This window comes from Dreissena polymorpha, chromosome 4, assembly GCF_020536995.1.
Source record: "Dreissena polymorpha isolate Duluth1 chromosome 4, UMN_Dpol_1.0, whole genome shotgun sequence".
NCBI lineage: Eukaryota > Metazoa > Mollusca > Bivalvia > Myida > Dreissenidae > Dreissena > Dreissena polymorpha.
This window is the reverse complement of record NC_068358.1, coordinates 33,628,009-33,651,054: the sequence shown is the minus strand read 5'-3', so window position 1 is coordinate 33,651,054 and position 23,046 is coordinate 33,628,009. Positions and strand designations below refer to the sequence as shown.

The 23,046-nt window shown below is 34.6% G+C and overlaps 2 protein-coding genes across 2 annotated transcripts; both read left to right on the top strand.

Moving 5' to 3' along the window:
- Nucleotides 1–10,629: 10,629 nt before the first annotated feature.
- On the top strand, nt 10,630–13,284 carry LOC127878342 (peroxidase mlt-7-like). Its single transcript, XM_052424869.1, has 7 exons — nt 10,630–10,708; nt 10,895–11,002; nt 11,214–11,315; nt 11,425–11,599; nt 12,053–12,172; nt 12,694–12,943; nt 13,273–13,284. Exons 1-7 carry the CDS (start codon nt 10,630–10,632, stop codon nt 13,282–13,284), a joined length of 846 nt encoding a protein of 281 aa, XP_052280829.1.
- Nucleotides 13,285–13,290: 6 nt separating this feature from the next.
- On the top strand, nt 13,291–13,872 carry LOC127879618 (peroxidasin homolog pxn-2-like). Its single transcript, XM_052426571.1, has 2 exons — nt 13,291–13,488; nt 13,622–13,872. Exons 1-2 carry the CDS (start codon nt 13,301–13,303, stop codon nt 13,812–13,814), a joined length of 381 nt encoding a protein of 126 aa, XP_052282531.1. The 5' UTR covers nt 13,291–13,300; the 3' UTR covers nt 13,815–13,872.
- Nucleotides 13,873–23,046: the final 9,174 nt, after the last annotated feature.

Genomic DNA, 23,046 nt, shown 5'->3' with positions numbered 1-23,046 from the left:
TTGTTTAAGTTCTGAAAGTATAAATACTATTTGCAAGAAATATATGTACCTCGATTCTGTAAAACGGATATTTTACTATTTATAATTAATCGCAATGATGAACAAATTAACATCCCATTACAGCTGTGCGTCCTTGTGTTTCTTACAGATGCGACGAACGTTAGCTATTGCGGTAATCCTTGCGATTGCAGCTCTTGTGGAGTGCAAACCGAAGGAGACAAAGCGTGGTAAGAATACATTTTTGTATCATTTCTAGGAGGCTAATTTCGCATACTAATTTTCAGAAAATAGCATAAAAGGTTATGTTAACAAGACATGAGCTAATACTTCTTAGAGACAAGTGCATGTCAAAAACAGTTTAAATTTTAATAACATCAAATCATGTTAGAATCGAAGTTATTATCGACTTGTCATTATTTATTATTTATTTGTCAAATAAATAGCATTTTTAAATTTGACACAGCAAGTAATTATGATGTGAAAAACACTCAAATAAATTGACCTTTTGAATTAATTATTTCGTTCTACATCTCATTACACTTATAAGTGCACTCCATATTATAATGTTTGAAGTTATAGTAACAAATAAAGTTTAAAGTAATAATTAATGTTTTTTTTTCGGGTCAGAAAAACTGATGAATTTCAATTTTCAATTGTTCGAGATTTAAAGAAACACATGCATTTCATTTCAACAAGCGAATTAACCGTCTTGATTTAAAAAAATGATTTAATTATTGGTTCAGTAATGGGTAATCACTCGAATTCAGTAAAATAATAAGAATTTGCAACGCTTTTTCCTCGATAGTTAGGAAAATACATGTGCATCTAATACAGCGTTTATAATTCGTTGGGATAATTACCGCAAGCGTGGCGCAGAAGTAGCGCGCCAGCTTTTGATTCTAGAGGTCCTGAGTTTTAATCACTGAATTGTCAATAATTGTATTTTACTTTTTAACTTCTTACTATTGTAAATATGTTTTTTTTTGTTTTTTTTTATAAAAAAAAAACGAAAATCTGTGAACATGTCCCTTTGAAAATATGAGAAATACATCGCTGTGAAGGTTTGAGATTGTCCAATCATGATCTAAATAAATGAAACATCGATTCGTATTTAGAATTATTGGGTTGTTAAGTCCGTAGTGCGTACTAAATTGTGCCTAGTATATTTGTAATTATGCCGAAACTGACTAAGAAAACTGAATAAGTGTATATAATCATGTATTCTCTTGTGAAAAGTCGCACACGATTATGTATAACCTCTGTTCATTTCAACAATTGAAGTATATACATTAGAGATGGAAACGAATACTGGAAACGATATTCGAATATTCGTTTGCCATTATTTGAATATTGGATTTTTAAACCTTATATTAAAATGTCCGAGTTTATAACTGTCCGAAGCCAAATTCTATTCCTGATTGCCACAAATGCCACTATAAATCGTATCTTATGTGCAGCTTTGAAAAACAGGATAGAGTAATATTGTTTTTAAAGATCATTGGTTAATATGCTCTTTTTTATATAAATACTGTTTAGTTTCATTAGATGAAAGATATATAAGGAAAGCATATTACCGTAATTCTAATTTATTACAATACTTACAAGATAAGTATTGATGCAAAGCATGAAATCGCGTCGGGAATTTCAGTGTAAAGGCACGCAATGAAGTTACATGGAACGATCTTTTTTTTACTGTAAATATTAATATATTGGCCGATTATTTTAAACAAAATAGAAAAAGATACTGGTATAACCATTATCTATAATTTTGTGTTATACCCCCCAAATTACCATTATTAATGATGTTGTGTTATAACCCCCAAATAACCATTATCTATGATTTTGTGTTGTAACCCCCGAATATTTTTATAGTTCATTCTATTTACATTGGTTTCCATTGTTTTACTGGCATCCGTGTGCAGTTTTCATTAATGGAACAGAACTGTGTAGGTTTTAAAAAATCTGCTTCATATTGTAAGCGTAATTTCATATTTTTCTCAACTTCAAGGGGAGATGATTCTGAACTTATACTTACGTTGCTCATTTACGATAGGGGTTGAGTACGCATTAATATGAAAACACTGTAAAAGTTCGAAAAAAGATTGAATGAAAACTGTAAATTGCATAAAGAAGCTGCATTTCACAATACTTTGAAATTCAGTAAAAGATCATAATAGATTTATTGTTCCGATATTCATCATTTTCAATAGGGTTCGAGTAATACTGATATAAAAACACTTAACACGTTTGGAAGATTCAGACAAAAGTTGTGAAATCTTTTAAATAAGTGGAAATTGTTTATTTTGTCAAATTTAATTGAAAAAAAAAATCTGGACTTATTGTCTCGATGTTTCTCATTTTTAATGAGGTAAAAATGCTCATTGATATCTGATGAAAAATGTTGACATAATCACCTAACCAAGCAGTTTTTCACTTTTATTTTTAAATTCAAAGGGACATAATTCTGGACTTATGGTCCGATATTGCTCATATAGAGAGTTTGGGTTGGGTTCCTAATTGATAAAAAAACCTATGCAAGTGTGAGAACAATCGGAAAATGAAAATTTTGGACTTCGAACAACGATTTCAAAATTTCTCAAATTCTAAGGAAGATAACTATGGACGTAATGGTCGGATAATGCTAAAGGGCCCATACCACCTGGATAGTAATACGTGTCGCGCTTCGCGCTCTATATGTGGTTCTTAAAAAAAAACTCCGAGGATTGCTTGACTCTAGGGAAACGGGTTGCTGGGACACAGCTCCTCCTTGATAAGCGGCTGCTTCCTTTATCGCAACTCATTGTTACAATCAATAATACGTGTCGCGCTTCGCGCTCTATATGTAATAGGGATAGTACTTAGGGCCTATGATAGATAACTATAAAAATACATGGATAATAGATGTGTTGTTTGCATTTATTTGTTAATATAAAAAAACACGTGTATTTTTTTATAAGATATTTAAGTGATGTAAGAAATTTTAATTAACGTTGTCCCCACGCGGCATCCATAAATGTTAATAAAAGTGTCAAATTCTAGTAAAATGGATGTTAAAATGTCTACATAAAATAAAGCTTTATTATATTTATTAACCTGACTGAAAACAATTGTCAGTCGCCGAATTGTTCCGTACCTGCCGGAACCAGGGATTGAACCGGGGGCCTTTAGATGATTGTTGCGTAACCAACTTCAGTCTAACGCTCTCCCAACTGAGTTATTCCGGCTGATATCATTTATGTACTGCTATTTGGTGAAGTTGTGTATAGCGATCGTTATTATATGTCTATTAATAAACTTAGACATTGTACGTGTTCGTACCACTACGCCTTCCAATAAACTTGCTTGCGCGATAGGTCGTCAAATATCGTACTACATTGATTCTCCACTTAATAAGCAAATTAGAAACAACACAAAATAAATATATTTTGATTATGTTTTGTTTTTATACATAACCAGAAAGTTTCGCGTATTTGCCCAGTCCCTGTGATCTTCCCCCTGTGATCAGTTGTGGATCAGTTATTAATTAAAACAATTAGCTTTGCATTATTGGCAATTATTGTTGCAATTAATGTAAAAGGCACAATTGCAGTACTTATTTACACTCATTTACAAAAAAACCCACACACTATGCAAGATATTCTTAAAACAAAAATATATACATTGATCCGTAAAATCACTTCTCCTCCCATTAGTGAAAAAAAATGCATTACATACTAGTCGCCGCTCTCCAGAGCGACGTCAATAATTGAGCTCTGTCTGGCTAAAAGTTACCATCGCTAATCCCTTTATTGCCCCCTATTGACAACCAACTATTACATCGCGAGTGCAACATTGCCGGTATATTAGGCGTAGACAGCTCTGTTAGACTGCATTTAAGATTTCAGGTTAACAAATCGCGAGAAAAAATCAGCATTTTCAAAGCATAAACAATGTTCTGTTTTCTGTACTCTTCAATATGCATAATTAAGGTACAGCAGGCTAAGTGAACAAAGCAATAAGTAGACTTATCAACTTTGTAAGAATTAAATTAAATAAAGCTTAATTGAAACATAATTTTAGTGATGTTACGTATATTAATTCGGTAACTTGAAACGAATGAAGTTATCATATTAAGTCTCCAATATGTAATGCTTAATGTCATGAACATCAAATACATATTAGCTATTTAAATACAAACTTCAGTTAATTTGATACTCAATGCAAGTGATTTCGTTCCAAAGAATTATTTTATGTCTATTTTACTCATTTCATAGTTCAAATATAGATTATATCTTGCAAATCGCAGTGTTTCAAAACCGACACTTTTATTGCTTCAAGCTTTGTACAGCCGGAATTCGATCATAAATATCGTGAAATTATGTACAAAAGCAAGAAACTGTATTCACCCGGGATTCGATAATAAATCTTGTGACATCATATTTTTAAAATTATGTGTTTGTTTCGTTGTATTGCTTCGTTGCACCCTACTTCGGTCCATGTGAATTACCGTGTCGCTAATGTAGACTAACAACAATAGTTATATCATCCCGATAAATTAATGAGTTTTGCGATTCAATGCGTAAACATCATTGCCAGACGGATCCTTTAAAAGCCCCATTAACACTCAAAATCAACGAATATTTCGTTAATTATTTCGTAATATAAAGTTAACCCATATAAAATCAGTGTTCCGTATATAATAATTTCAACGCTAGATGTGGTCCGGTAACAATGTATCTTGTTAAATCTATGTTACCAGACCACATCTAGCGTTCACATTTTGGCTATTGCTTTAAAGAACAATGATTTTGTATTGGTTTACTTTATTTTACGAAATATTTTACGAAATATTCGTTGATTTTCAGTGTTAATGGGGCTTTAAATAATGTATTGTACCAAGTTTCTGACTACAACGAGCATGGTGTCCATTACTTATTAGGTAACGAGTGGCCGCTTTGGTTTGCTTTGAGTTTATGAAGATTTTATTTCTTAAATTTCTTAAAAACGTCCACCTCTCGGTCACCTAAGGGTTTAGCCCGTTTTTCGCTTATTTCTTTTGTGACAGAGTCAGAGGCCATATTGGACAATGTTCGTCTGACAAATTGCGCGAAAACGACGTCATTTTCAGGGTTGCATTGTTGGTAATTTTACTGCGGTAAGTTAACAAATTTCAATGGTTAGGTAACAACGAAGTAACCATCGTTTATACAAATACAATTAGCTTGCGGTAACATAACCATGTAAATAACTGCGTTAATCAAGTTACTAAAGTTAATATTAACCAGTGTTTATACAATTGACCGCTGAGGTTAAAAAACCTGTCAAAACACAAATTGTTTAATGCTTATCAATATACGTAAATGTTTTACATGAATTTACTTTCATTTTCGCGACTGATTTTCAGAAAATAGTTTGTACATATTGCATAACTATGAACTGATAGTAAATCGACGATTGGTCCCTCTCCTTTTACCATCCCGTCTGCCAATTATCATCTCGTTCATTGATGGAAGCTGTTATCAAAGCAATGACTTATAATGGAAACCAAAAATGCGACTTTGTACATGTACTTTTAACTTTTTGGAAGTATATTTGCATAAAATTGAATATTCGAATATGAATTTTGGATTCGAATATTCGGCCGATTTTCGAATAATCGAATATTCGGATATTCGGTCCCATCCCTAATATACATATTCAATAATGATATTATTTTTAGTAAAAATCCAATTAATGTATGTGCCGGCTTATATATAATACAATCATCAGGGATTAATTACATCGATACCGAATTAATATGTAGTTGCACGTATATACAGGCTTTGTGTAAATCGTTTTACGAACGTTGCTGCAACGTAATATTTAGGTCGCAATGTCGGAAACCATTACCGAACGTTTCATCATAACGTTGCATACAAAACATTACCCGGACGTTTCATCATAACGTTGAAAGGACGTTTCAGGAACGATGCATTCTGATCGCTACATTAGTAACCACTTCCGAACGTTTCTGCAACGTTACACGCGAAACGTCGGTCGAACGTTTGAGAAGTATGTTGCAACAACGTTGCTTCTAGGTAATTGTGCGCTCTTCCCAGTGGGCACCCAAACGTTGTTGCAAAGTTGTATTTAGGTTGCATTCAAACGTTGCAGTTTGGTTGTCACATTGGTGTATATGAAAGTTTTCCCGACGTTTTTTTCCAAACGTTGCTGCAACGTTGTATTTAGGTTGCATTCAAACGTTGCAGTTTAGTTGTCACAATGGTGTATATGAAAGTTTTCCCGACGTTTTTTCCAAACGTTGGGTGCCCACTGGGTGTACGTATAAACGAGCGAATTATTAATTGGGCAAAAACATATATGGGTTGGTTATATTGTTAGCGAAGTACTAGAAAACGTTTCATTATCGGCTTCAATTTTGCCTTTATGCATATCATTGAAGTAAACAAACTGCTATTTTGGTACTAGTTTTGGTACTTTTAAAATAATAATGCAATAAATAATATAACATTTAACATTCCTCGTACATTTTCATGTACGTTTATAAGTAACAGATTTAAAAATATATAAATTTTGACATTCATATCGTTATCACTGGCTTTAAGACGCTCGTGGTTTATTTCCCATGTATAAGAACTCAAAATTGTTCATTGGCCGATACAAAACTCGCCATTAAATATTCTTTTTTAAATCTTCCATACCACTCTAGGTAATCGGGCTGCCAGTCACAAGTTCATGTCGGAACCGCGTTCCCACAAGGTGGCTGATGGATCAGCTCGGAAGCGTCGGGACATGTAAGCACGCGCTTGTGTCCGCTAAACGTAGCCTTAATACGTCGAAAATAGAGCCTTATTCTGGAAAAACTGGGCTTAATGCATGTGCGTACAATTTCGTATCAAATTATCCCGTGCAGTCCGTACAGGCTAATTTGGGACAACATTTTCCACCTACAATGGATTTTAATTTGAAAGAGACTGGGACGACACTTAACGCACATGCACTAAACCCACTTTTCACATTATGAACTTTAGGCTTTAATCACACTTTTCAATAAGTGGCTGTCTGTGTTTCTATAGCTTTGATAGTGCTAACGTGGGTATTTATTTTGGTGTGTATAGAAGAACTTCAGTTAGGGTTAGGGGTAAGGGTTAGGGTTAGCCCTAACCCTAACCCTAGTATCACGGTTCTGTTATCGTTTCCGCACAGAATACGTATGGTAAACAAATGAATTATTTATGTGTTCAAAAGCGTAATAATATACAGGCTTTATCGATCAGTTGACTAACCTTCTTTATGTATTTAATATTTCGTCCTATAGTCAAAGATCTCGTCCATAGTGTCTATAGAGCTAGATCTGTAATACAACGTCCCCATCTTTATTCTCCTTTGTGAAAAAAATATCAGCCTTATTTTTTTTAAATTGCATTATAATACTAGTGCTGCAATAATGTTCATAATAAGTTTATTGGTCCTTCAGTTTCCTCTTTCCTCTTTTCTTTAGAGATGAAGATCCGTTCTGCGACCTCAATGTCGACTGCAGAATCGCTTCAAGGAGAAAGTTCGTGGACGGTAAAGAGTACCGGACTCAGAATGGACAGTGCAATAACCTCGGCAACTTCAAGTGGGGTATGGCCGGAGTTCAGCATAAACGACTGTTTAAAGATGCATACGACGATGGTAGGTATTTAAAAAGTAATCTTTAATCGGCATTGTTATGTACATTTTTCGTATGTTTTAGCTTAGCGATGGAATAATACGACAGAAACAGCATTTACCGTTTTTTAAAAGCAGCCATTTTCACACTAGCCGAACTAAAATATGTATAACTCAAGTTAGCACACACATACTGTTCGCAATCATGTGGTGAATCTAAAGTACGACATTGGGAACTCGAAATGATAATTTAAACTTGTGAAATAGTTGAACAACTATGCTTTGTACAACATGTTGCCCCTTTTTATCATAGTGTGCTTGGTTTTCTTAAGTTTTCATAATAAAGTGAGTATATTGGGTTGTGTTGAGTAGAACTCAAATAATAAAAGCCCTTTCAAGATTTATTTTTCACCTATTTTACATTTGTTTTGTTTGTTTCTGTAAAAATATCATTTACGATTTCCTATATATTCTAGACTTTTTGAAAAGAATCAGGCTTTTACACATACATATTTTATGTGTGAATGCTTAAAAACTGATAACACAAAGATTGTGCTCATGCCATAAACGGTATTTAAGCAAATATTTTGTTTCATATACACTATACTTCCGCGAGTTGCAAGTCTCTATATCAGCGCGTTGTTGAATTCCTTCAGGCAAATGGGATTCAAGGACAAAAAGTGTCACCGGAACCAATGACAGAATAGTCCGACTTCCGGGCGCCCGCAAGATCAGCAACGCCGTGCACGCCACCGTCGCAGACAAGCCTCCCAACACACAGTCTCTATCCAACGCTTTCTTCTACTTCGTGCAGTTCATTAGTCATGACATCACCAAGACACCTCTCGGTACGTCATAAATAGATCATACTGTAATTGTGTATCGTTGAATTCATTCGGTTGCTAAAGATGTACTTAACAAAAAAGATTTTGTAGGCTTGAGAATTTGTCATTAAAAGTTTGACGTTAACGTTTTGCTAACCATGATGAACTGCTAAATATTTGAGCAATGGGACTGATATCCAAACGGTCTAAACATTATTCTCTCCACTGTTACATCACATTCTGATTGTGTATAGAGGTAAATAAATGGGGAAAGGCCTAGTTTATGCAATCAAGTTTTCAAATCTTTGAAATCGAATAGCTTTTCTGATGACAAAGCATACCGGTAACCTTCTCTGAACGTTAATTAAAACGACTTTTCAAATCGATATGTTTAAGCTAGTACTTCATTATATAAAAAATGATATGAGCATATTAGATATCGTAGGTTAGGAACAGTAACATCATAAACTTTTCTTTCCAGGAGATGTTCCAGCGGATAAAGACTGCTGCGCCGGCAGCAGCGAGTGAGTACAAGTAATATATAACAGTTGAAACACTATAAAATTGATAAGTTGCGTTGAATGCATTAATTAAAATGTTTCATTAAACTTACCTTCTTTAATGACTTATAGACTCATGACCAAAGATTTACTTAATATTTAAGCTTTGCAGCACAAGTGTATGTCATTGAAATCGAAATACTAATATTGTTGCTGAATTGAGACTATAAAATGGACTCACATGTCATGAGATACAACCATTTGGTCGGTATTTTAGTTACGGCAATTTTATAAACAACAACGCTTCTTGTAACGCCTATGCATACATATAGGATCCGGCATGAGTTATCATATCATACCATATTTTATTTAACGAGTTCAGTAATTGTGTTAGTAAGCGAACCTTTGGCTAACGAATTTCCTGGACGAGTTTAATAAAATATGGTATGATATGACCGTTTTTATCAAATGCTTTTAACTGAGCAAATTAAATAAATAGTTGCGCAAATATAATGATAAATCCCGAATGTTGTTTGCATTTCGTGACGTCATTTGACGTTGCAGCGGCATTTCAGCAAAATAACAAAATGTGATTGGTCAATAAACAAAAACTTAGCCAATGAAAATGCTTAAAAATGTTGTATAACACATGTGTAATATAACAAATATGTAATGGTTGTATTACATGGGAAACAGGGTATAACATGTGATAAATATGCACAAAGTCAGCCTCGTAGATGGTCATGAGGATTTGTACCGTCACTGATTTGGTTGTTGATCATATGACTTCGCATAAGGTTGGTCACATGACTGCTAATTATTTCCTGTCACAAGGCAGTTATTGTTGTTAGTTGCATGACTTGCAGTGTCGCGGCTTGTAAAGGTTACGTGGGTTAGACCTGGTCTTCTGGCTGGTTAGACGATCTGATCACCTGAATAGACATGATGTATTGTACGTTTGCTGTTCCTGGTCTTGGTCACGTGGTTGGCCATAGGGTCTGGTCAAGTTGCGTGTCCCTAGGTTTGGTCATGTGACTCGTCCTGAGGTCTGGTAACTTGGCAAGATATCAGGTCCGGTAACATGGAAGATTGTGGGGCCTGAGCACATAACTGGGAATGAGGTCTGGCAAGTTAGCTGGTCATTAGGTCTTGTTACTTGGCAGATCCTGAAGCGCTCACTTGACCTTACATGGAGTTTGGCGTTCGACCGATCATCTGACCCTATCATGAGTTTTATTTATCTTTATCAAGTCTTTTGGCAAGTCAATTTTGTTTAAATAGGGTTTGTTCACAAGAATGCATCTAACACAGGCGTATTTCTTTCAGGAAGTTCTGCATGCCAATCAGAGTGAAAGTGACTGACGACTTTTTCTCCGCCGGAGACTGCTTCGATGCCCGTAGATCCTTCGTGGTGAAACAATGTGACAGCCGTAGGTGTTTGTTTTCTCATTGGTTTCTTTATACGACATTTAAGACTCGCACGCCATTTAAATTCATTGAGTTGTCAATATTTTCAAATGCTGTATGCTGTTTGGCCGTTTTTTATAATTATTTTAATCATTTAATGGCAGTCATTTCACACACTCAAATATCGTCAAGCTTAGTCGATTTTAACGGTTAGCTACTAAACGAATGTTTGCAATCCTTTGACGACAGTCTTAAATCAGAGAAAAATGGAGAATTTCCGTAGACAGCTTGTCATAGATTTATGGCTGAAACCAACAAAGTTTGTCTGGTACTCGACAGTTGGCTGTCGGATTAACGATGCTGTAAAATCTGAGTCAAACTAGCTCTAAAAGAAATTCAATAAAATTATATAAATGGTAATAAAAGACACCATTTTTATAAACTGTCAATTGTGTGTTATCATTTATCTATAGATTAGCTTTAATACAAATGTGTTAAAATCCTTATTAATACTACATGCATATATCACAGGGTCTGATATCCTAAACCAAATCAACGACATCACGTCGTATATAGATGGAAGTATGGTGTATGGATCGAGCGAGGCTGAACTCAACGAGTTGCGTTCCTTCATTGGCGGTAAGAAGCCGCGATTGGCGCTTGAACATTTCATTGTAAATTGTATAATTTGCAAAAGAGGGCAATTTGATATTCTTAAGCGGATCAACAAAACTTGCTGTGCTTCTTTCTTTGATAATCAGACAAAAGTTAACTTGCTCTATACAAGCACAAACATTAAAATGTTCATATAAACGCGCTAAATTGGTACATTCTATTGCTTTTTGTCAAGGTTCCCTTAAGACGTCCCCTGCCAATTTTATGCCGGAAGCTGTGAACCCAACAGGTCTGGAATGCGACAACGTCAATCACCCTGACCTCTGCTTCCTCGCAGGTACGTAAAAACTTAAACTTCAGTTTGACGATAATGTATTGTGTGATTTACATAAATAACAAGTAACGTGACTTTTTCGCATGCAACAAAAGCCTTTTGCTCTATGCAGGTGACACTCGCGCGAACCAGCACCCTGGACTGGCAACGTTTCATACCGTATTCATGCGAGAACACAACCGCGTGGCGGCCGACCTGAAGAGTCTGAACGCCGACTGGAGCGACGAGAAGATCTTCCAGGAGACCAGACGCATCGTGGTGGCGGAGCTGCAGCACATCACATTCAAGTAGTGCTAAACCTATTTATTTTAGCTTTATTGCATCGAACGTCTATAAAAAGGCTTATTGAAACGCTATCGAGTGCGTTTCCTGGGTAGCAGCTTTAACTTGTCACTAACGGGAGATCTAAAGAACCCTCTCACATTGGGATCGAAACAGTGACCTCCCGGTCTCTATGCGGACACATATCAACTACGCCACAATCAAGTAATCGGAACTCGGTTGCCTTGAGGTTCTATTGTTTAGAACTCGCAAAGAATTGTCGAGTTAATTTAATCTGATTCATAAAACTATATGCGTTTGACCACACGTGCATGATAATGTTGTAAGAATTATACATATTTCTCGTATAAAATACAAAAGCTTTGTTTGCGACCGCCTATTCCAGTTTACATAATGGTAATATGCATTCAGTAAATTGTCGGAGAGCATTGTTTCCATGCATGCGTTGTTTGTTACAGGGAGATGTTGCCCAAGGTACTTGACAGCAGCTACGTGTCCCAGTACGGCCTGTCTGGTTCCTATAGTTACAATAAATCAGTGGACGCCAGCCTCATTCAGGAATTCAACTTTGGCAACAGGTATGAACACAGGAGTCGCGTTCTGAGAAAACTGGGCTTAATGCATGTGCGTAAAGTGTCATCCCAGATTAGCCTGTGCAGTCCGCACATGCTTATCAGGGACGACACTTTCCGCTTTTATGGAACTTTTAGTTTCAATAAAGTCCCTCCTTACCGAAAATCAAGTTAAGGCGGAAAGTGTCGTCCCTGATTAGCCTGTGCTACTTTACGCACATGCATTATGCCCAGTTTTCTCAGAACACGACTCACAGTATCGCAAGCGACTTAGGTGACGCAATCATGCATTGCCATACTTAAATTTCCGTTGTCTAGTAGCGTTTAGTTTTACTTTTGAATTGATTCAGCAAGATTTAATGTCATATTGCAACCGAATGTATTTTACGTGCATACTAACTGTTCAATTGCTTGGGTTACGTCAAAACAGCGACGTGACTGCTATTAAATATGTTGTTAAATGTCCCAAAAAAAAATTTAGTGTTGTTTTTTGCCGCTTTTACACGTAACAAGGGTTGTACTTTCAGATACCACACTCTAATGCCCGCGGTGTTCGACATGGCCGAGTTCGTTGGCTCGAGTGTTGTGAACCAAGTCTCGCTTGAGCAGGAAAATGTGTTCAGGAATCCTGGATTCCTCTTGAGGGACAACTTCCGTGGCGTAGATCAGGTTTTATTGGGACTCGTCGCCAACGGATGCCCTTTTATAAATGGGTATTGCAACTACGTTGATCAGCCTCGAACTCTGTTTTTACTTTTAAAGCGTCGCATGATAAACGTAATCTGTATTCAATATTAGCTTATGATGTATTGATTTAATAATTATATCGCTAAAAATCATGTTTACTGCAAAAAGTAGTTATCTAATTCAGTAGAGGGTGTTTTGCATAGTATTTTGTATCAGGTCATTTTTTAATTTATGCGCACAACATTCTTAAATAGAGGTTGTATAAACGTGAGCTAAAATAGAGATCATTTAAAACTTCACTGTATGCGATATTTTTTTTATCGATTTGGCACACGATATACGCTAACACGTTATTTGATCATGATGTTAAGGTTTTGTGTATAGATTTGACAACACAGGTGTTCATATAAATGTTTCAGACTGATGAATGATGCCACCCGGAATTTCATGTTTATTGATGAGAACGGCAAAGGCTCTGACCTCGCATCTATTAACATCGAGCGCGGCCGCGAGTGGGGAACGCCTGCGTACTACCTTTACCGTCAGCTGTGCGGAGGGGTCACAATCTCCTCATGGACGGACCTGGCGATAACGCACCCCGCTGACGTAATCGCCAAATTACAGAGCGTCTATGCGTAAGTTTTGTTAAACTGGTATTCTCCATAACAAAATTCGTAAGTATTTTTAGTTTCGCCACTAACCTTAAACGTGTACCTGCTTAATAATGCACATTAAAATATTCATCAAACTTTATAAATGTCCTTCAAGCTCCCCAAAGGACGTTGATCTATGGACGGGCATCGTGACCGAGACTGCGGTAGGCACCTCCATATCCGGCCCCACAATGTCCTGTCTCGTCGCTATGCAGTTCGCCAACCTTCGCAACGGGGACCGTTTCTGGTACGAGACGAGCGACACCAATCTGAAATTCACAACTGGTAAGGCAATCGGTTGCACATGACTATGTCTAGTATCACATAATCTATATATTTTCTGTATTTTCCTATTCAGTGCGGTCATATTAACTGTTATTTTCTCCTTCATTTTCATACATACAGCGTTAAAACTGGATTTATGTGCTCTTTATTTGGGTTATTATAAACTATTTTCTTAAAAACCCTATATAACGTACTTTTTTATATTCTCATTTTTCGTTTTTTTCGTTTGTAAATATGAATAAATAAAAATGGAAGTAGGTAAGACTATTCGCTTGGGTTCGATATGGGCAAATGCTTTGTATTAGAATACGTAAATATTAGTGTCTTAAAACTATATTATTGACACAAATACGCATTTTTAAGAATACAGAATCTTATAATGTTTGTGACTTAACTTTGAATCTTGATGCATTAACCACAACACGTCGCCATTTCTGAAGTCGATTGTGCCCCATGTTGCAGGTCAGCTGAGTGAGCTGAAAAAGGTTACCCTGGCTCGAGTCCTGTGTGACAACCTGGCCGTGGCCACCATGCAAAATGATGTGTTTTCCATCTCCGGCCCGTGGTCAGTATACAGAGGCTTCGTACAAGTCTCGTGTTTTAAAGTATATGAACTGCGCTCTGGGAAATCGGGACTATATGAAAATGCGAACAGGGTTTCCCAGATAAGCCTAAGCAGTCCGCACATGCTAATCCGAAACGACACTTTCCGCCTAGACTGTATTTCCACGTAGAAGAGCACAGTTAAACAAAGAATTCAATAAAGGCGGAAAGTGTCGACCCTGATTAGCTTTGACGACTGTACATGCTGTCTGGGACGTTACTTAACGCCCATGTGCAATAGACCATTCTCTGACATTTAACGCAAGAATAAAAACGTTCAGTCGCGAGATGTGGCATGTATCCCAATCCAGATACATGCAGGTGTCTGAGAAAGGCACTGTTGTTCTTCCAGCAAAATATTTCTGCTTTATGTATGACTCATTGCCTCATGATTATTATTATTTCGAACAAGCTGCTCATCCAAATTGCTCCTGAACGAATTTGCACTTAAATCACGATTGTTATGTGTTTGGGAGCCAACTTTGCAAAATTAAAACTGTTATGTCGCATTGGAAATATTTAAATTGTAGAGATACATGTCCGCAAACATTATATTTACGTATTTTGGCATTTTTGAACTTCGTTATTTAATTCCTTTTAGTCATAAATTGAATCATAGGAAATAACGAGCTCCAGTATATAACAAAAAATAGAAATTAAAAAGGAAAAAGTTTACATCTTGGGCTCGAACCACTGACTTTGGATGAAAAAAAGCTTTGCCCTTAACCAATCTTCCATCAGGGCTTGAACACCATAGCATGCATTTTTATATATACAATCAAAGTATTGTCAAAACAAACTGTAACGAAAACATAAGTCCAAATTATTCAATGTTTGCGTGTATGGCGCTTCATAAGACGTGTATTATCAATTTCTAATGATGGTTACTCATAAACAAATATACCTTTTTTATCTGAGTTTACGTCATTACTGTTATTTCGCTCGCCGATGTACAGTATTATTTTAGTTTTGGAATATGTTAATAAAAAGAAAATCTAATAGACCTATGCGCTCATTTTCAGGGTTGACTGCTCCACCATCTCTGGCATGGATCTGACGCCCTGGGATGTCTAGAAATGGCGAGACTGTACTGAGCGGTCGTGATCGTTCATCTTATCCGACCCAGATCAAATACACGCATCTTTCCTGACATCACATTCCTTTAGTTGTTGTACAATTGTACCAATTATTTTTCTTATATGAACTCGCTCTTTTCAGCCCATACCATAGCTTTTATATTGGTTGCACTGTAAAACTTATGTGCTTCAAAAATACAAGTTTGACTGACCGCCATTGATGAGAAAAAAATGCATTCGAACTAATTTTCAATTCCTCTTTGATGACTGCAATGTTGTCGAGTGCCTGCAATAAAAATTCTACAAGTAAATAAAATAACTTAAAACATACTTTTTCAATAAATAGTTGAACATTATCGGAATCAATTTCAGTATCAAATACTTGTACATATTATAAGCCAAGTATTAATCGAAATTCTGGTTTGTAGTATGCGAGTCTGTAAATCGCTTAAAAATTTAAAATGTATCCACGCGATAGTAAATCTTGATCATGATGTTCCTTGTCTTTGCGTATGTTCGTTCTATGTTACAAGATACCAACACTAGTATATCGCCCTTCGAAACCGCCAAATCACCAGAACATTATGGCAGATATGAGCCACTATACTCAAGAATTACATTGCAAATTACCCATACTTAATCTTAGTTTTCGGACACTTAAACATTAACAAAATTTCGTGTCCGAAAATCAATATACGAAAACTATTATATTGAAATAAAAGCAATAAATCAATGTACAATAATTTTATTGTGAGTAACTCTTCTTTTACTGTTTCAAAGAAATAAATGTACAATAATTTTATTGTGAGTAACTCTTCTTTTACTGTTTCAAAGAAATAAATACAATTTCATATCTTTGCTGACTCTTGTCTTAAATGATATAGAACAAAAAAGTAATAAAAAAACAACGACTGAAAACATTATGCTTCCTTAATAGAACTACACAGTTTCAAATGCTGTTGGGTGAATGCATTTGTTTTCTACCGGTAAACATTGTTATTTACCCAATTACGCGGATGTAATAGTCACCTGCCCTCAGGCATGCATCTTCCAAGTTTTATGACCTTAATCCGGTTGTAAAAATCCATGATCGAAGTGTCACAAGATATGCATTATGGTGCATACCGCTATATGTGAGTGATTAGTCACACATAGGTGTGTGCGTAGAACGTTCCATGCGTAAACACATGTTAATTATGTTGAAATATAATGCCCTAAATTTACAACAGTTTGCCTGTTCACATAAATGCTGCATTCTGATGGGATACTCTGCTCATGTGAACTTCTATCATTTCCCGATAAACTCGCGAAAGAACTCATAAATATTCACGATCGTACTATTTTCAACAGCATATCTCCAGTTTTCCAATGAAGTCATTGCGCGAACTTAAACGAAGTTGCTTTTCATTCGTCAATCTCGAAATGGCATAACTGATTGGCACGATGTTTTACCAAGATGAAACCAAAAGTGAAACGAAATGAATTCGTATGTCTGCGAATAAGTTTCTTGTGGTCCTTATAATTATGCAAATTATTCGTAATTTTCAGGACAGTTAATACACCCATGAAATGAAAAATGTTTTTGCAATACCTAATGTCAAATTAACACTGACGACGTTAATAAAATTTCCGGCACTATAAACGAATAGTCATAGTTCTGCCACAAGTAAGACATTCTAATATTGATCGCAAGGGAGTGGTTATAAAAATAAAAACATTTTAGTTGAAATGTTTTAAGCCATAAACTTTTTAAAAGACACGTTTTTTTTTAACCAAATATGTTTGTAAATCACGCGGGTCTGTAAAGCCTAAATAAGCGAGAATAAGCAAGAGTGTGTCAAATTATAAAAATGAAAGACTTTTAAGAGAAATACATGCATATAACCCAAGATCGGGACAATGGAATTTTTAACGGGTATATAGAGTAGTGTTTAGACAACGTCTAAGTGCAGCACCAGTTAAACACAATGCAATCAAGTTGACGTGCAATAAAAGTGGAATGAAATACTAAACATGGTAAAGCCTGTTCAATACGATTACAAGGTTGATTAGACAAAATATTACCATTATTGCAATTCGGAATACGTGACGTTATTCGGGATACCTGACGCGATCCGAGATGCATATTACTACATAGGCTAACGTTTAGTGTTTATTGGTTGAATTTATTTGTAAAACTAGTATTATACATTCTAAAAAAACTCGGAATTTATAAATTAAGTAGTTAATATTTCTATAAATAGCGCATGGTAACGATTTTATAATACAAGTATCATTACCCATGCGTTTATTTCAATCATAAATAATCGAACAAAAAATCATACTCTTTATATATATATATATTGCACAACATTGGGAGTAATTTTCTTTCTTTTAATTAGCAAAATATATTTTATACAAATTTTTATAAATAAAAAAACTCTGATCATGGTGAGCTAAACATTGCGACTTGCTTTGAAGATTTAATTTTGTGAAAACTCATAACAATGATATATTTTCTCAAGATATAAAGATAATTTTCCAAAACCACTTTAAATCGTGGTTTAATAACTAAACGCCAATGCATGAGCAACCCTTAATATTATTACGATACTACATACAATTAAGAGTTAACTTAATGTATGCAAGTAAATTATGTAAATTCTATGGCAACCCTGGGCATTAGACTTAATGGAAATTTATTAAAATACTAACTAAAAACTGACCATTGTGATGGAAGTCGGCCCAAAGAGAATCGTCGGGTAATTTAAATCTAACCTTAAAATTTTGGCCATTTTTACTTCAACTTTTCATTTTTAACATGACTTACAAAGGTGTGCGACATATATCGGCAGTTGAAATTTTTGCGACATTAATCGTTAAAGTTGCGAAATATATCGTCAGTAGGATTTCCGACATTTCTCGTTCCTTGCGACATTTATCGTCAAGGTTGCGACAAATCTCGAAGACTGCGACATAAAACGGCGATGCGACATTTAACGGCGCTACAACAAGCTCTTCATTCGGTACGAAGTCGTAAGGCATTTATTAGCAGCTGCTAATCATGATGATGAAACTTAGAAATCAGAGTGTTAATGCTATCTATAGTAGTAGTAGTAGTAGTAGTAGTAGTAGTAGTAGTAGTAGTAGTAGCAGTAGTAGAAGTAGTAGTAGTAGTAGTAGTAGTAGTAGTAGTAGTAGTAGTAGCAGTAGTAGTAGTAGTAGTAGTAGTAGTAGTAGTAGTAGTAGTACTAGTAGTAGTACAGTTGTAGTAGTAGTAGTAGTAGTAGTAGTAGTAGTTGTAGTAGTAGTAGTAGTTGTAGCAGCAACAGTAATAGTAGTACTACTACAACAACTATTTCTGCTACTACTATTACTACTACTCCTACTACGACTGCTACTTGTACTAATTTTATTACTACTTAACCTGACAGCGATCTCAATTCTTGAATATAATTTTAAGTATGTTATGATGAAGAAATGTTTCCAAACCTAAATAGAAGTAATACAAATACACACAAAAAACTTAGTATTGGACTTCACTGCTATTATGTAGTAACATAATAATTTTCCGGTATATATGTCCAAATCTCTTTTCTATTGTTGCGGTTTATGATATAAGCCCAGTGATTGGTTCATGTTTATTTTTTCTATCAGTCTTAAGACTTAAGATGAAATTGAGTCTTCAACGTATACGTGTGATTTTGTTTTTCTTGTATTACCTCTACCATGCATAAATGTAATTTTGAATACATGTCGCTCTGCCGTTTATCTATCCGACCTCCTCACTGTATAAGTATCATACACACATAATCAGACTTTAGGTTCGAAAGTCGTTTTATGTCTACAGAGGGAGCAAATAAAGTATTAGCATCCAGTCAATCGTCCAACAGATGACATGATATTGGTGCTGCTTATATTTATTAAAATTATCATCAATTACAAAGTACTTTTTATTTCAACACAATGAAGGGATACATTTTAGATTATTTGTTTACTTTTTTGTTCACAACATTTTTTGATATTACCTAATAAATAATATAAAATAGTTGGAAAACATTTGGGTCACAACCCGAATGCTCACACAGATGTGTATATACTAAAATGTTTTTGTTAGAAAATGAAACGAAGGTCGCAAAGACACGAATCGCTATGGAAAATTGACATCTAAAAAAATTCGAGGGCAAACGACTAGATGCCATTACAAACGATGGTCAGTTACGCCTATGGTCAAGATTATTTCAAACTGATATTCGTTTTACTTTTCTACATACAAAAGTATGCAATGGTAACATTATCTGTAATAATAACATTTGATGGCACCCTTTATTGCATATTATATAATGGAATGATCAAAACACAAAAGCACTTTCATATTTAAAGGACGTATGCTGCAGTTTTAATGAAAATTTTGTTATATCTAGAATTTGATAATTTTTGGAATTTAGCTAGAACCATCTGTTGTGGATATAAAAGTAAAATTAAAATCATGGGTCAATTGTGTTGTTTATTTTTTATTGGCACTTGAACAACATGCCTATTTCAGCATAGTGTGTTTAACAAATAAGGTAATACCTTAAAAAACTGAGTAAATGAAAGAGAACACTGTTAAAATCAACCTCTATATCTCTCAAAATATATCGTACTGATTCAATTTGACTGCAAATTCATTTTAAAAACAACATCAATCGAATGGTTAATGTTTTTATTTTATTTTAAAAACAACAAAACCAACAGAATTTTACATATGAAAATTAATACATGCCTTCCCGTATCTAGATTTTGTCCAAATGTAACCAAATGTTGTACGACTTATAACTTAATAAAAATATAAAAAGAAAAAAAACAAACACCGCGGTCGTTTGTTCACAACTGCAGTTTTACTGAATGAAGTAAAATACAATTTAAAAAAAACAACATCATTTCAAAACACATACTAGTACATGTATTGTTATATGCCAATTAAAAAAGAGGTTTAATGTAAATGAAATCACACATTATGTGTAGCTAGATTAGAAAACAATAGGTTTATAGAGTATCCAACTGAGAACAAGATATATACCGTATATTTAAAGGGGCATATCGGCGATATTAATTGTAATTCTTGACATGGCTTTGCCAATATATTGCGGTATACCAAAGCAAAAGTAGATTTAAGTGTAAATGAAAACACAAATTATGTGGAGAAAAATTAGTAAAATTAGCATTATACCCCCCCCCCGCCCCCACCCCCCGCGAAAAAAAAAGATGTATAGAATACATTTGAAGGGGCATGCCAGCGTTATTTAATTGTAATTCTTGGCATGCCTTGATCATTGTAGTGCTGTATGCCAATGCTAATGTAGAATTTAATTTAAATGAAAACACACATAATAAGTAATATGTATCGAGATCATTAAAGTTAGGTTAATTTCGTGTTCAGCTTAAAACAAGACGTACACAATAGACTTAAATGGGTATATCATTGGTTTAGTTGTAATTCTTGACAAGACTTGATCGATTCATGGCATTCCATTGGTTTGCATAAATATATTGATTTGTATGCAGTAACATACTATTGAAATTGCGATGAACATATGTATGCAAAAAAGTTTATGTTCACAGTTTGTGTACGATAAGTACGTAATCCAACACAGGTATTGCATGTTTATAAAAACTTTTATATACTACAAAATGTTTGCATGTGAAAACAAATATTACAAAGGCAATTATGGCGTATATGTTAAACACTCATTCACTTCCTACATGAACTTCGTTATCTATAATAAGTTTTTTGTAACAATAATAATCTAAAGTCTTTGACTGTTTGAAATGTAATAATACTGACATTAGTATTGCTTTTTTTAAATCTACATTGACATACATTTTCTAAGCAATGAATACATTTGAAGGACGCTCGCGGAAGTTCACATTATAAATACTACACATATAATATGTTGGATAGTTTGTTAGAACCATCTTTTGCTGATATAAAAATGAAATAAAAAATGTGGATGACTGGTGTGATTGGTATTGTTATTTTGTTTATAACTAAATGGTGTTTCCAATTCCATAATACGGGCCTTATCGAGTTCCCATATGCTACGCGTGGTTGCACGTCGCGTCTTACGAAGTTCAACGTTTGACAAAAATAGAAAGAAACATTTAACAATATCAATGTTTCTCATTAATCAATTGCTAACCCAAAATATACATTACGTTTGTTTCTAATCAAATTTATTCGAGAGAAAAATATTATGGGAACAAAAATCAATAATATCCTCATATATGCACGTGCGATAAGATGCAACCCCACGCGCTCATGGTCCAGACGTTGTGGATAAATGACTTTAATTCATCAGGTATTCTATGAAGTAAATTATCTCAAACACCAATTCGTGGAAGTTGATACATTTAGCCGTTTTCGGAAAAATAAAAATTATAAAAGAGTTCCGATTTATTTTTAAAGCATAACATTAAATGTATATATACAGATTTTGATTATTATTTATATGTAATCAAATATATTGTTTCAAACATATGATGATTAAATACCAATTTGCTTAATTCTAAGGAAAGCTATCCGTGTTAAACAAGTGTAACTTGCAACACAAAGATTTTCAATTGTTAGGGTGTATCGACTTTTTTTCTGTAACTACATGTAGAATCATGCTCGCCGTTACAATCACGCGATAAAAAGGTCTGTGTGGTCTTAGGAATGATGGTTGATTCCTATTGTGTAGCTTTGGGGCTACACATTGAATATCAGTTTTCATTGCTTCATAATACTTTATTTCTTGATATTATTCCCTTATTTGACATATATCCTATTTTTAAACGACTATACGAAAAAACATACACCTATTGCGCAACCGGTGTTACAGTAAAAATAAAATTTGCGTGGAACTAAACTGCTGCGTACGTCCATAAAAATCGATTTTCTGTTATAAACAACCATCATTCAGTCTTTACTAACGCTCGCTCACAAAACACCTTGTCTGTATTAGTTTAATACAATATGGTAAGAATTGAACAATAACATTTTATAAGTACGTTGCTTTGTAAAATAGAAATAAATAAACATGTTAAAAGCGACGATTCGTGGTTAGTTGAACAGACAGTGAACAAAAAATAAGGTATTTATTAAAAATTAACATCGCCTATATGAGCTTCATATCGAAAACACGTGATGCAACTATTATTTCTTGTAAAAAGCATCTTTTATATGCTTTTAAAAAAATATATTGATTTCAATTCGCTTCAGGAAAAAGGAACGTATTTTAGACAAATTGTCTTTTTGCAGGCCATGAACACTAAAACGCAGCATGCTGTCTAACCACCTAAATGTGTGTTCATTGTAAATAGCAAGAATGTCGTTGTTTTTTTTCAAACAAGAACAAAAGATACATGTCATTTATGTCTAACGTGCCATTCTGATTATTAAGATTTAACAACATAGTTCGCGTGTATATTGGTTGATAAATCAATTGAACGATATTTAATAGAATTTAAAGCATATAGAATTAGTTCTTACATTTGAACACTATTTAAACAAAACATAAATATCTCAGAAACTTAGTTATCTCCATGTTGCTAAAAGATTGAAGCATTCAATGAT

Bases quoted from the DNA above. Each gene is read 5' to 3' on its own strand.
- LOC127878342 (XM_052424869.1), top strand. From the start codon at position 10,630: ATGGAGAATTTCCGTAGACAGCTTGTCATAGATTTATGGCTGAAACCA. The intron at 11,003-11,213 runs GTAAGAAGCCGC...CTTTTTGTCAAG, and splicing joins GTTGCGTTCCTTCATTGGCG to GTTCCCTTAAGACGTCCCCT. The intron at 12,173-12,693 runs GTATGAACACAG...TTGTACTTTCAG, and splicing joins GAATTCAACTTTGGCAACAG to ATACCACACTCTAATGCCCG.
- LOC127879618 (XM_052426571.1), top strand. From the start codon at position 13,301: ATGTTTATTGATGAGAACGGCAAAGGCTCTGACCTCGCATCTATTAAC. The intron at 13,489-13,621 runs GTAAGTTTTGTT...ATGTCCTTCAAG, and splicing joins AAATTACAGAGCGTCTATGC to CTCCCCAAAGGACGTTGATC.